Consider the following 13,295-nt stretch of genomic DNA (forward strand, 5'->3'; position numbering starts at 1 on the left):
ACAGAACTTTGCTCAGTGTCGTTCACATAGATAGCCTTCGTAAATATTTGCCAAATGAATGGCTTTCTCTTCACAAGTATCCTTCTGGGGTTAAGAGCTGGGGAATATACTTGAACAGTCACTTTCAAGTTGGTCACGTTGAGAGAGAGGGTTTATATACTTGCCCTTGGTCTCCCATGGAGATGACTTGGGTAGAAAAGTATTAAATCACAGGTAATTGGCTCATGTTCAGAGGGCTCGGAGGGAGGCATGGGGTGCAAGAAACTGAGCTGTATTTCAGGGTCAGTTCTGTAGCATGCTCCAAACGGACATTCCACACCACCACCCATTCTTTCTTCGTGACTGGGTGTGGAGAGGGGCGGGATCTGCTTTTACAACTCAGCCTGTAGCAGAATGAGTGGAATTTTCCAGAGGCTCCTCTTCGTGGCTGTTGGCATAATCACAGCTTTGCCCTCTGGGAGCCATTAGGCTGCAGCTCCTGAAGCCTAGACGGCTGTTTCATGAGGTCAGATTGCGGGTCTGTGTATTTATGTTGGCATGGAGAGTCATGTAGGGTTTCGAACCAGAAGTACTGTTTTTATTTTCCTTATACTAGCTCATAACTATATGTTTTGAGCAATGGGGCTAACATAAAGAAAGTGCAGGGACACCTGGGTGGCTCAGTCTGTTAAGCGGCTGACTTCGGCTCAGGTCATGATCTCACAGTTCGTGAGTTCGAGCCCTGCATTGGGCTCTGTGCTGACAGCTCAGAGCCTGGAACCTGCTTCGGATTCTGTGTCTGCCTCTCTGCCTCCTCTGCTCATGCTCTGTCTCTCTGTCTATCACAAATAAATTAAAATAAAAGGAAAGTGTGTTACTCTCCCTTCCCCTACCAGCTCCAACATGTACACACATACCCTGCACACAGTGGCCCAGATCATTCCCTGGCACTAGGTACTTTTCAGGATGCCAGAGAGTCTGGGCTCATCTTCTGGGAATGACACATTGCTTGGGAGTTTTTTTAGAATCTCCATACCTACACTGTGAACATGAGGGGATACTTCCTCTGCTCTATCCCCTGAACCCTCTCTCCTGGGCTAAAGAGGTTTAGAGTATGAAAGATTTGGAGACATCTGAGCCCACAGTAGTATCTCCGTGTTACAATTTCACTTGCCCATTTGTGAATTGAACACCAATTTTTTTTTGTAATTTCACACATGTGCCCGAGTTCCAGGGGGAGCAGACGGAAAGAGAGAGAATTCCAAGCAGGCTCCGGCACTGTCAGCACAGAGCCCAACACGGGGCTCCATCTCACGAGATGAGACCATGAGATCATTCTGTTTGAGATCATGACCTGAACCAAAATCAAGAGTTGGACACTTAACGGACTGAGCCACCCAGGTGCCCTCAACTCCAGTTTCATAACACTCAGCAAACACGCTTGCCCCCCAGGGTGCAGGTTGTAGATGCTAAAGGGTAAATCTGGGTGCATACTCGTTCCTGTAGACACAGAATTGGCTTGCTCGACTGTGATGGGTCAGTTTCTTCTCCATTCCCTGTAGCTGTCAGAGTTTATCTTTTAGAACCTCCTTTCTGTAGAGACATGGTTTCTTTACCCTACAGGCTGGAAGACTCCCTTTAGGATTAAGAATAATCACTGCGGAGACGTAAATTGGCCTCCTGCTAAGGTTCAAGGCTCCCCTAGAGCCAGGGCTGATAGGATTGCGGTCCTGCTAATCAGATGCGCCTCCTTGAGCTGAGTCCTGTGTGGAAAGAGGCCGGGAAACAGGCATCTGGGTCTGGGCCCATCAGTGATGGCTTACCAGTTAGCACACCCTTCCTGGGCCAGCAGCCCCCTTGGTGGCCCAGTTCTGTGACAGGACGACATTCCTGCGGTCGTTTTCTTCAACTGCCAGCTCCTCTCCATTTAATACCTTGTAATCACAAATCCCTGTTTGTATACCAGACAGAGTCCTGCAGCTGCAAAGCCGTGTGTCGCCTTGCCTGTTCATTGATGCCCGAGACAAATTTAAATGGTTGGAATTTTATCTTTGACCTTGATTTTATGCCAGATTTCTTTTTCCCAAAGCTAGTTTTGGACTACCCTGTTCCCTTTTGCACGCTTTTCCTTGTGATGGTAGATGACCTTCTACTGAACTTTCCCCCCAGAATTATGTTGATGTGTCCAATCATAAAAGCAAGTGTTTCCATCTTCACGGACCTATTTAATTGAACAGTTTCATGTGCCAATTCCTACATCATCTCTCCATAAAACAGGATATTGTGTTATTAAGAAGCGTAGAGCACATACTGCATTTGTACTGGAGCTTGAGATAAGGGCAGACAGGGCTGGGAGAAATATTTTGCTGGTTTTTAAGACACCAGTACTGGTGCTTCGTCTTCAACAGGGAAGGACCACCCCACCATGTGAGTTTTGCTGGCCTCTTTCCCGCCATCTCCATATAATCATGACCTTTCACGACAACTCAGTGTATGTTAATGAGCTGTTGTTACTGAAGCTTCACACTCCTATGTCTTGATCTTCTTCTCTTACAGATTTATTTCTACCTGAGAGTTTGCTGAAACTTTGCCGTGAAAACTGGACTCTGACACCTCAAGGGTTCAGAGTGCCTGTTGGGAAGGCTCGGACTTAACTACACAGAACTGGGCTCCGTAGTTATAAAAATAGGGTATATTCCAGGAGTGCCTTGGAGTTTTGGCACCTCGGTAGGTCACGTCTACGAGGGCAGGTGGATCAGAGGAGCCGGGCCCCAGGCCTCCGTGGAGAAGGGGTCCCGGCCTGCGGGCTCTATGGTGTGCCCGCTGCCCAGGGGCAGGCAGGCTCCTCGTGAATGAAGCGGGAACCAGGCGCTTGTGAAGAAGACACGGACATGTCTCAAGTGAGGAACTAAAAAAAGAATTCGTTTATTGAGGGCAAGGGGATGCAGGCAATATAAAAAATGAAAAGCTGATCTGGCTTTCACTGCCTTTACTTTCTCTGCTTCTCAAAAGGGGGTTGCATTTTATGTATACATTTTCTGAGGGTCCCGATCTGCTCATGGAGTGGGGAGCTGCGGGGCCGACTCCGTGAGACCCTCAGGAGAACTCTCTTGGGGTGGGGGCGTGGCTCAGTGCTGCCTACTTCTTCCCCTTTTGCTTCATGTGAACCACAAAATAGTCATTGCATGCGATGGTGAGCCCGGCAATTAGTGAGAAGAAGCTCTGGAAGCCCACTTTGCCATCCCGGCACTGGTCTAGGTCCTTCATTATTTTGTCCACAGCCAGGGGGTCTTTCTGATTCTGAAAAGAAAGAACAAGAAATATCAGTCGGTGGCTGCGGTGACGAGCTTCTCTCCTCTGTCCCGCTGACAACCACTGATCTACTCTTCCCATTGTCTGAACTCTCGTTTCGGTTGTAAGTGATCTGTGGAGGTCACCTACGAGTCTTTTTCTGCCTTGAGAGAGTGTTTCAGTAAATTCGTATTTCAAGCTGGGAAAGAGGTTTCCCATGGCATCCTTTCATATAACTACAGGGATCTGAGGAACTGCCTATTTCTAGAAAGAGGAGATTCATGTCAGAGAAGCTAGGGCCAGGCCTTCTAATTCTCAGTCCCCCGTGCTTGCCACTGTGACCTTGTGACTTCTTCTGCTTCTAGTTCACCTGTTTCCACAACTTTCAAAATCACAGGATTCTGCCTAAACTCCCCATCTTGTAGTGTCAGCCTACATTCTCTTAACAAGTGTTTATTCCTGATGGCATGGTCAGATCCTTGATAAAGGGAACTCCTTAAGATCTCTAAACATTAAAAAAATAAATTTTTTTTTTTAATTTTAAAAACACTTAAAAAGTGGGGGTGCGTCTGGGTGGCTCAGTTCGCTCAGCATCCGACTTCAGCTCAGGTCATGATCTTGCAGTTTCAGTTCGAGCCCTGCGTCAGGCTCTGTGCTGACAGCTCAGAGCCTGGAGCCTGCTTTGATTCTCTGTTCCCCTCTCTCTCTGCCCCTCCCCGCCATCATGCTCTGTCTTGTTCTAAAAAATAAACGTTTAAAAAATTAAAACAAAACAAAACAAAAATGTCTCGGAAGATAATTTAGGGAGTAAGTTTCATGTCACTCCTTGTCCTAGTGAGGTGGCCAAGTGTGGCTGCTCCCACAGGGTGCAGCCCATCAGATGAGGCGGGGGGGGCGGGTGCATCCCTGGAGGTGTGCAAGTGTTCAGGGAAAGTTCCTGTAATCCCCCTGGTCGCGTACCTGAGCAAGGACGCACACTCTGCGTCTCAGGAGTGCTGGATGTTTACATCCCGCACTCAGAAATCCCCTGCGGTAAGGCAGCCGCGTTTCCTACTCGCCGACTCGTGGACTGCAAACTCCATCCTAAGCCATCAACTACAGCCTGCTCTGTGGCTGCCTCCACTTTGGGTGGGTTTTAGTTAATTCTGGCTTCACCCCCAGCTTCCTGGCTGTGGTCAGAAGGAGTGAAACTTGGATGACACAAGAGGTCAACTTTAGAAACAAAACACTCTGTCAGTTCAGCGAGTGTGGGTGTGCCCGGAATTACGACCCGTGCGTGGAATAAATGACACCACCGTGTTCGGTACTCTGTGCTACATACACCCTTTATGTTTCTCCTGCTAAAACAAAGCCTTTAGGGAGCCAGGGTCTGTGTCTCACGTGGCATTCATCTTGGCTTCTAACATAGGCAACAGCACAATTAACACGGGTTTAGGAGGCACCTGGGTGGCTCAGTCGGTTGAGCATCTGACTTGGGCTCAGGTCATGATCTCGAGGTTCGGGAGTTCGAGCCCCGTGTCGGGCTCTGTGCTGACAGCTTGGAGCCTGGAGCCTGCTTCAGAGTCTGTGTCTCCTTCTCTGCCCCTCCCCTGCTCACACTCTGTCTCTCTCTCAAAACTAAATAAACATAAAAAAAAACCCCAAAAACAAAAGAAGCACAAAGATTTAGTGCGTGGGGAATGCCTTTGTGTGATGGGCAGGCTTACAATGAGCACATGTCCTTGTATTTTGTGCTTGCCTGAAAGAAGCACAGAAAGTGGAGGCATGGAGGTCATCCTGTCCAGCCCTCTCATTTTTCAGGGGCGGGAACTGAGGCCCAGAAAGCCAAAGCAACCTGCCCAGTGCGAGGGCAGGGCCAGGCATTTTAGCTCCTGGTCGGAGCTAAACCAGAGGAGGTACAAAAGCAGAGCACCCGCATGTTCTGACTCCTTCAGGGGCAGCAGCGTGGTACCTGCGGCTGCGAGGCCATAGCTAGGCGTCATACCCGCTTTCTTGGCTGGTACTGATGACACGTGAATCGGTACCGTAAAACCCTGCTCACTGAGCCAGGAGTCGGGGGCCTGACTAGTGTGCTCTACACCAGGCACTGGACAAGAGATAGGACCCAGCCTTGTACCATCATCTCCCTTCCCCCATTAGAGGCTGACGTCATCTTCTGCACCAAGCGCAGTAGTGCAAGGTCAGAGGGGCTTGCATATCCCGCTCATCTTTTGTCAAGTAAGGTTTTGCCTTCCGGTAAATGCAACAATCGTGTCCTGAGGGCCTACGATGTAAAAGGACTTTTGTGCTTTGTGTCCTAATGTCCCGAGTGAGGTGTCTGAGCTGGTGGCAGAGTCCTCTTCCAGTCTTGATGGAGCCCTCGATCTTTCAAGCTGTGCTCCTGTGTTCTCGGGGCATTTTTTAAAAATCTCATTAAAAAATTTTCAATGTGAAAAGCAGTTATTTCTGGAGTGAAGCTTGGCCTTCATTCAGCAGATGCTTGACACTGTTCCTTTATAGAATAGGAACAATATTTTTAAAAGCCTTTATCCAAAGGGATTTAAGAGACACAAGCCGCTCAGAGTGGCTGTGACCAGAGTGCGACATCTCCAGTGTCAGGTTCACGACCTGAGGTGGCCAGTTCCTGGCTGGTGACTCCCTGGGAAGAGGCTCTTCTCCCGTGACTCTGGCTCAGTGGATATGGTGACCAGCTTTGTCGCGTGGTGATTCGTGTGAGGCCTTACTTCAACTCCAAACTATAAGCCCCTTGAAGGCAAGAACTGCATCTTCTCTACCTTCTGTTTTCCCTATAGTATCTTACAAACAGTAGGCACTCAATAATGTTTAATACATAAATGAACAAAGACACCTTTCTGCTAGTGGCTTCTGCAGGGAAGGGACGGGAAGAGGAAGGAAAAGCAGCCAGGGCAGAGAAGCCCTGGTTTTCCTGTCTGGTTCTTTCTGAGCCTTTGAGCACTTACTTCCAGGAATCCAGGGAACTCCTTTTCCATGAGAACTCTCAGGTCCTCCTTCGTTAAGTAGCCCTTGTCCCCAGCAAACTTGTGGAACGTGAACATCATCGTTTCCATGGCGTGTTCCATTTGAGACGGCATTTTGGTGAGGTCTGTTGAAACCTTTTAAAAGACGTAAAGGAAGAATTTACGTTAACTTTTCAGCCACACGTATGCCAGTCTTCTGTAGGTAACCAGAAGGAAGATGGGTAGTAGATCATCCGTCAGACCCGTTTCGGCTCTAAAGTTCAAGGACTTTAAGGCCCAGTTCTCCCCAGGTGCCCCCCCCCGCTGATGGAAACAGGTACCTCAGGTATCGGTGCTCTGAATGAGGAATTTGCCTAGTTGCCCACTAATTCTGCATAAGTCACCTAATGAGGAATGAAAACCCTAATCGTTTGGAAAAGCAAGGTCTCCATCGTCTGTGTAAGGGACAAAGCACCTACTAAAGAGCAGGCGTTTCATTTCCTCTTTCCTCTTGGTGCTGGAAGACGGGACTCAGGCTGATTCCAACCACTCACACCGTCAAGCCTGGTTAATATTGAAAACTTCAACCCTCCAAGCTTAACTAGGTAACCTGGTTCAGTGTGAGTCTGGGTTTAGAAATCCATTTACAAATGAATTTTGTCTGCCGGGCGTGTATTTCTTACTCAAGGTCTGAACTTGTCATTGATTGCAGCGCAGACATTTGCATCTCTGGCAGTAAAATGCCATTGCTCAAAGCTACTCGAAGCTCATTATCTAGTTTCTTGAAAAGGAACAGGTAACAATATATTCTAACTCCTTTGGGGGCCTGGTTTTTGGTAGGAAGTACAGAGAGCAAGAACTTTCCATCAGAAAGGACTTGAAAGGAGGGAAAGGGAAGCATATCAGATCACTACAGTCACGTATAATGATCTGGGGGCATAAGCTACGTCAAGACCCAGCGCCTGGTGCTTAATAGGAACTCGGTGAATTCTGGCGTTATTGGAAGGAATGCTTCGGCCAGAACAGAGTACTCTTGGCTAACATGCCCAAGATCACCAGTGGATAGAAAGCAGGTAAACTTGAACGGAGACTGTAATATACCACTCCAAACAAAACAAAAACACCTCACAAGAACAGGTGTTTTTTTTTTAATGTTTTTTTTTTTTTTTTTAATTTCTAGGAGAGAGAGAGAGAGACAGCGTGAGCAGGGGAGGGTCAGAGAGAGAGGGAGTCACAGACTGAAACAGGCTCCAGGCTCTGAGCTGGCAGTCAGCACAGAGCCCAATGCGGAACTTGAACCCACGAACCGCGAGATCATGACCTAAGCGAAAGTCGGATGCTCAACCGACTAAGCCACGCAGGCACCCCGAAGAATAGGTTTTTGAGCACAGGTCAAAGGAGAGGCTGGCGCCTTTCCCTGTGGATTTCAGTCCAGTTCCTGCTAACAGTTGAACGCGGATTCCTAAATGCTGCCTTTTACAGGGAAGGTGGAGTTAGTTGGTGACCCCAGGGACTGAGTAATCACACTCAGGGAATTGTAAATTCTACCCCCTTAATCCCCAGGAAAGTGTGCAGGAACCAGCACGCCGAGAGAATTCGCGATGATTCATCCGAAAGGCAGTTCTCTGGGAGAGATCAGCAAATTAGTGCTTCAGCGTCTGCTGTGAGATGAATTCCCGGGGGAGCCACGCCCTTTTCTGTCTTCCTACGCGGCCCTTGTGGTTTCAGAGGGCGATCCTCAATGCTGAGATAGAGCTGCCCTTGCCTGGACTGTTCTGGAAGTCCAGCAATGTAAGAGAACTGAACCGGATGAGTCACCTAGGGGAGAAAGATGTGGGCACCCACCCGCCTTCTGAAACAACTCAGGAAGGGAGTCAGCGACCAGAGGTATAAAAATACCTGTGTCTAAGCTCAGAGCAGGAGGGTGCTTCACAGCTAGTTCCCAAAGCTGCGAGAAAGACACCCACCTCACCTTATTCACAGGACAGAGCAGAAGGAAAGCGTACCCAGAGGACAAAGAAAGGGGACACACAGAGTAAGGGCCGCTACGATAGGGGAACGGGCCGATTTGGGAACTTGTAAGAAATACACATTGGAGGTAAGAAGAAGTCTCGGCCACCCTTGAGGATGTTCTTCAAGAGAGTGAGGCCAGCCTTCCTGAGTGACTGCTCAGGGCTCCGCAGATGGGCCGAGAGCACAGCACCCAGGTGACTCCCTATTTGTCAAGTAGGCCTTTTGAAATGAGAATGCAGAACAGCGACTAGCCGGGAATCTAAGTTCACGAAGGTGAAATAACCGACTTTGAACACCAGAGGCGAGGCCCACGGTCTCCTGGCGAACGGTGCCTGGAGAGCTCGGACCAGGGCAACAAGCAAATTATTGTTTTGAAGGAGGAGACAGCGCGCTAGCTTTAAAGTAAGACGAAGCAAAAGGGGGGACAGTCATGATGAGAATGTTCTCTCGGCCAGTGGGTGAGTCACCGAGCTTGCCCATGAGCCCAGCCCGCCCACGGACTCAGTGGCCCTCCGGTCCTGGGTGGGGCAGGCGGTAGGGCTGACCGTTGGTTGCTGAAGTAGCAAGTTCAGGGATCTGAATGTGGCACTTGGATCTTCCCAGCTACCCGACATGCTCTGCTCCTGGGCAAGAGCTTGACGCACCCTCAGTGGGGGGCTTGGGCCTGCGGCCCAGAGGATGGCCGTGTCCTCTCTGCAGTCGAAACACTCTATCTATTTACCCCGTTTCCTATTGGCCTCTCAGACGGAAGATCTTCTAGGTCAAGAACCGTGAATCGTTCTATGAACCACAAAATAAGCGTCTGCTAAATGAGTGAATGAATAAATCAGAGAAGCCCTTTGGCAGGACCCGAGGTACAGGTGTGAGCACCAAGGTCTGGACTGAAAACCGTGTGGCTAAGAGCCCAGCAGAAGATGGGAGAGGCTGGGAAGAGCTGGGGAAGGGGCCCGGAGGGCTGCCTGTGAATGCAACAGGAGGGTACAGAAGCACATTCCAGGAGTGCCGAAAAAACCGTGTCCTGCCAAACAGGTCTGGCCAGACCCTGAATAGGACTTCTCTCTTTTTCTCTCCTCGCTCCTGTTGTTTTCTTGTGTTTTGTTTCTCACTGTGAGCCCCACAGGCTATAACTACCTCATCATTCTCTCATTTTTTATTGAGCCATTTTATTCTGATGTCTGTGTATCCCCCCTATCTGTTTGCCTGGGGAAGCTGGAGGCTCAGACCTCTGTAGTCTTTCTCTGTGTAGTTGTCTTTTTTTTTCCTTTAAAATTTTTTCTTAATGTTTATTTATTTTTGAGAGAGAGAAAGCACAAATGGGGAGGGGCAGGGAGAGAAGGAGACATAGAATCCAAAGAAGGTCCCAGGCTCTGAGCTGTCAGCCCAGAGCCTGATGTGGGGCTAGAGCTCAAGAACCGTGAGATCATAACTGTGAGCCGAAGTCGGAGGCTTAACCAACTGAGCCACTCAGGTGCCCCTTTATAGAAAAGAATTCTGGACTCCTGATAAATTTAGTCAGTGATGGGAATTAAACTTTCCATTTCTTCTCCTCTTAAAATGAGCACTTACTGTGCATGTCCTGGTGTTAGGCTGGTACGTTCACTTACACACACACACACACACACACACACACACACTCTTTTTCTCTCTCCATGGTGCTTGCCTTTGGGGGAGTTCACCAGCTAATGGCATACTATTTAAAAAGTCTAGTTAATTGTGTTTCTGTTTGTTCCCACTAGATCGTGGGCTCCTTGAACAGGGTCCCAGGAGCTAGCATCCTGCCCTCACAGCCTGCTCAATGAATTGGGAAGAATGAAATCGACAGTAATGTACATTTTTGATTCTCCTGGGAGTAGCAGGGACCCGAGTCCTCCTTAGAAAAGTGTTTGCTCCCGAGCAATCCCAAATGTTTGCTCTGGATCCGTGCCCGGATCCGGACGGTAATTTCAAAAAGGACACTTCTAAAGATCAAGAGGCCTGATTTACTCTGCTCTTCTGTGTCTTGTCCATACCCTAGTTTTCTTACAGCCCACCCAGAAAATAATTGGCAGGGTGTCAGTAAAAACAAACATCTGTTATTTACAATGTGTTTGGGGTTTCCTTCCTTTTGCTTTGGAGATTTTGAAAAGAAAAAAAATTTTTTTTTTAAATTGAACACAGAAGGTGTTCTTGGCTTTGATCCCTAAGGAGAATTTAGAAAGAAAGAGTCGAGGCAATGCATCTGGGTCCAGGCAGTCTCTCCCACCTTTCCCCAAACATAAAACTTGCTCACTAAAAAAGTAGGCGGCAAAGGAAAAATTCCAGATGTAATGGAATAGGAAGAAAGAACCCGAAGCCTTCTCTACCCCAATGGAGTGCATCCAGGCTTCTGTGAAGAATTGTCAGACAATCAGCATGACCTGGCAAACAATAGCCATTGTGGCAACAAATCCAGGGGTGGGTTGGGTGGTAGTTACTTAGTGAAGGGGTAGGAAGAGCTGAAAATTGCTTAAAAAAATAAGTGAATTCATCCTTTTTACTCTTGATACGAGATTCCTCAATTAAATCCACAGGAAAATGAGAAACTTAAGCAAGATGCTAAAACTTCATTTCAGCTTTCCCCGCACCCAGAGTGCTAACTTATACATCATAACCTGAAAGGATTCCATTGTTTCCCTCAACTTTGAAAGACTGGACTGTGTCCAAGGGCATACCAAGTGGGTAGTGCTCTTAAGCCACATTTTTGGAGCTGTCACTGGGAAGCAGGAAGGCCCCCAGTTTCAGCTCCACCCAGCCCAAGGCCTGACCTCACTGGGGTGGCTGCTTAAGAGGCTGGTTAGAGGCCAAGCACAGGAGGAGGAAACGGCCCCTCTGATACCGTTTGCAGAAGAAGCCAGGGAAAAGCATCCCCTAGAAATCGTGTACTTTATGTCCAGTGCACCTTTAAGAAAATTTGAAGAACTGAAATAAGAAACTCCACATGGTGGGTCAGATGAAGAAAGTAGCTTCCAGCTGTCAAGGCAGGCACGTATCATTTAGGAGAGGCGAGTAACTAGAAACAGGATAGGAATCTGGGGGGGCAGGAAGGATGAAGACATTTCAACTGAGTTACTCGAACTCGTTTCTGCCCCAGCCTCGGGTATTATCTTTTGCAATCTGCTGAAACAGGCTGGAGGCAGAGATCACCGTGGGCGTTTCCCTGACCCCAGCGTCACCTGAAACACAGGGTGTAAAGACCCACTGCTGCCGGTTGGAGCTCAAGCTGCAGGGGGGAAAACCTGCAGCTACCACCGCAGACCTCTTGACAGAAGAGCTACGTCAGAGTGAAGCTAAGCCGCCCGCCTGCAGGCACTGGGGCCCGTGGCCCAACGGCGCTGGTCTTCCCATGGCCCTGCCAATCTAATCGCTGCCCTCAGCCACAGTTCAGTCAAGAAACCTCCCCTTCAGATTGCCAGCGGGTCCCGGTGTGACTCACTTCCTCTTGGAAAATGCCCTCTGAGATGGCACGCTTCCCTTTTCCTTCAGCGAGTGTTCCGTCTGGCCATCCGCAGAGAGTATCTGGAACCATCCTGGACCACACCCACACGGTCTCACAGCTGAGTCACCGGCCTGCACCAGGAGAATCTGGGAGGCTTTGTGCTAACCACGCCCTGCACCATGCTCTCAGCTCCCCCTGGGGGGGTGGGGGGTGGGCTTAATGTATTCCAGAGTCTGGGCTAGGGCTTGGCTTGCCTAGCTTGTAAACTGCTCTACTTTCCTCACCACCCCCACCCTGCACGCCAGAGCCCCGTTTCAGTTAGCTGGAGTCCAAATGCACAGTTAGCTGTGTCCAGGGCCGCAGGAAGCCGCATTCCTGTGGCCAAGCTCCTAGGTTGTGACCAGGTACCAAGGGCCGGTCTGTCTGTCTCTGCACTGGGCCAGATTAATCTGGTTTGGGAGGTCCTTCATCAAGCCTGCTCTTCCCCCTCTTTAGAGTTCCACTTGTTTAATTAAGATCGCAAGAAAGAAACCCTTTGAGTAGAGAAATCCCTTCATATATTCCCCTCTCCCCGCCCCCTCTCCCTGTAGCCAAGCTTTATGATGAAAACAAAGAGACCTCCCCCTCTCCTGTCTAGCAGACAGACAACAGGAAGCCCAACCTGAAACATCTGGGCGAGGGGCTGAGCAGTGCCTTTTACGAAGGGACTCTGCTAGCTGCCTTGGCGGCCAGCCCGGAGGCGGCGGCACACATCTGGACCGAGGTCAGCCTGCAGCCGGAGCCCGCACGCCGGCCAGGACGGGGCGCGCAGCGGGGGTTCGGATAACTCGGTGACTAGTGGAAAAGAAGGAAGGTGGGAGTGTGGAGAGGTAGCCGGAAAGCGAGCAGAGGGCAGAGGCCTCGGGCATCGGCACCGCGGTGCGGGAACGAAGGACAAGAGCACCCCTCCAGTCCGCGAGGATTCGGGCAGGGGCGCTGCCAGCCTCCCCGGGCGTGGTCCGGGGCGCCGAGCGGCGCGCACCCAGCGGACCCCGGCGCCCGGACGCCTCGCGAAGCCCGAGCGCGGATGAGGGGCTTCCCCGCGCGGGGGGCCGAGGGCGGCGCGCTCCACTCACCTTGGCCTGGGGCGCGGCGGGGACGCTCGGTCGGCTGGGACGCGCGGCCAGTGAGCAGAGCGCGGCGGACTGGGAGCCTTAGTAGGGGGGAGGGCAGGGGAGGGGAGGCAGGAGGAGCCTGGGCCGGCGTCCGGGCCCCGCTCACCCCACCCCTTCCCCGCCCTCCCCTTCCTGTCCCCGCGCGCCCCGCGCGGGCACACACCCTGCGAGGCGGTGCCGCGGGGCCTCCGCCCGCTGTCACCTCGGCCGAGATCGTCCTGTGAACGTCCCTTCCTTCAAGGGCTCGCGGATGTTTCAGGACATCCCCGCCCCGGGCCGTGCCCTTCCTCTCGGGTTCGGTTTTACCGAGGGAAGGCGCAGCCCTCCAAGAATCCAGCGGCTCTGCGGGTGGGGCGCGCTGGCTCAGAACCGGGTGTAACCTGCCGGTCTAGGAATTAATTTCTAGATGATACTGCGGGGAGGGCCACATGGAGTCCCAACCGCCGC

General features: G+C 50.7%; 1 protein-coding gene across 2 annotated transcripts; it reads right to left on the reverse strand.

Moving 5' to 3' along the window:
- Nucleotides 1–2,880: 2,880 nt before the first annotated feature.
- Nucleotides 2,881–12,916, reverse strand: S100A10 (S100 calcium binding protein A10). Of its 2 annotated transcripts, none has more exons than XM_039246344.1 (3): nucleotides 12,810–12,916; nucleotides 6,231–6,383; nucleotides 2,881–3,279 (listed from the first exon to the last, which is right to left on the reverse strand). In XM_039246344.1, the coding sequence occupies exons 2-3, from the start codon at nucleotides 6,360–6,362 to the stop codon at nucleotides 3,118–3,120; spliced, it is 294 nt and encodes a 97-aa protein (XP_039102275.1). In that variant the 5' UTR covers nucleotides 6,363–6,383; nucleotides 12,810–12,916; the 3' UTR covers nucleotides 2,881–3,117. The 2 variants fall into 2 exon arrangements, with proteins under 2 accessions (XP_039102275.1, XP_039102274.1); XM_039246343.1 differs by lacking the exon at nucleotides 12,810–12,916 and adding an exon at nucleotides 11,692–11,809.
- Nucleotides 12,917–13,295: the final 379 nt, after the last annotated feature.

The sequence above is a fragment of the Hyaena hyaena genome, unplaced genomic scaffold (genome assembly GCF_003009895.1).
Source record: "Hyaena hyaena isolate Hyena2069 unplaced genomic scaffold, ASM300989v1 scaffold_284, whole genome shotgun sequence".
In the NCBI taxonomy this organism is placed as follows: domain Eukaryota; kingdom Metazoa; phylum Chordata; class Mammalia; order Carnivora; family Hyaenidae; genus Hyaena; species Hyaena hyaena.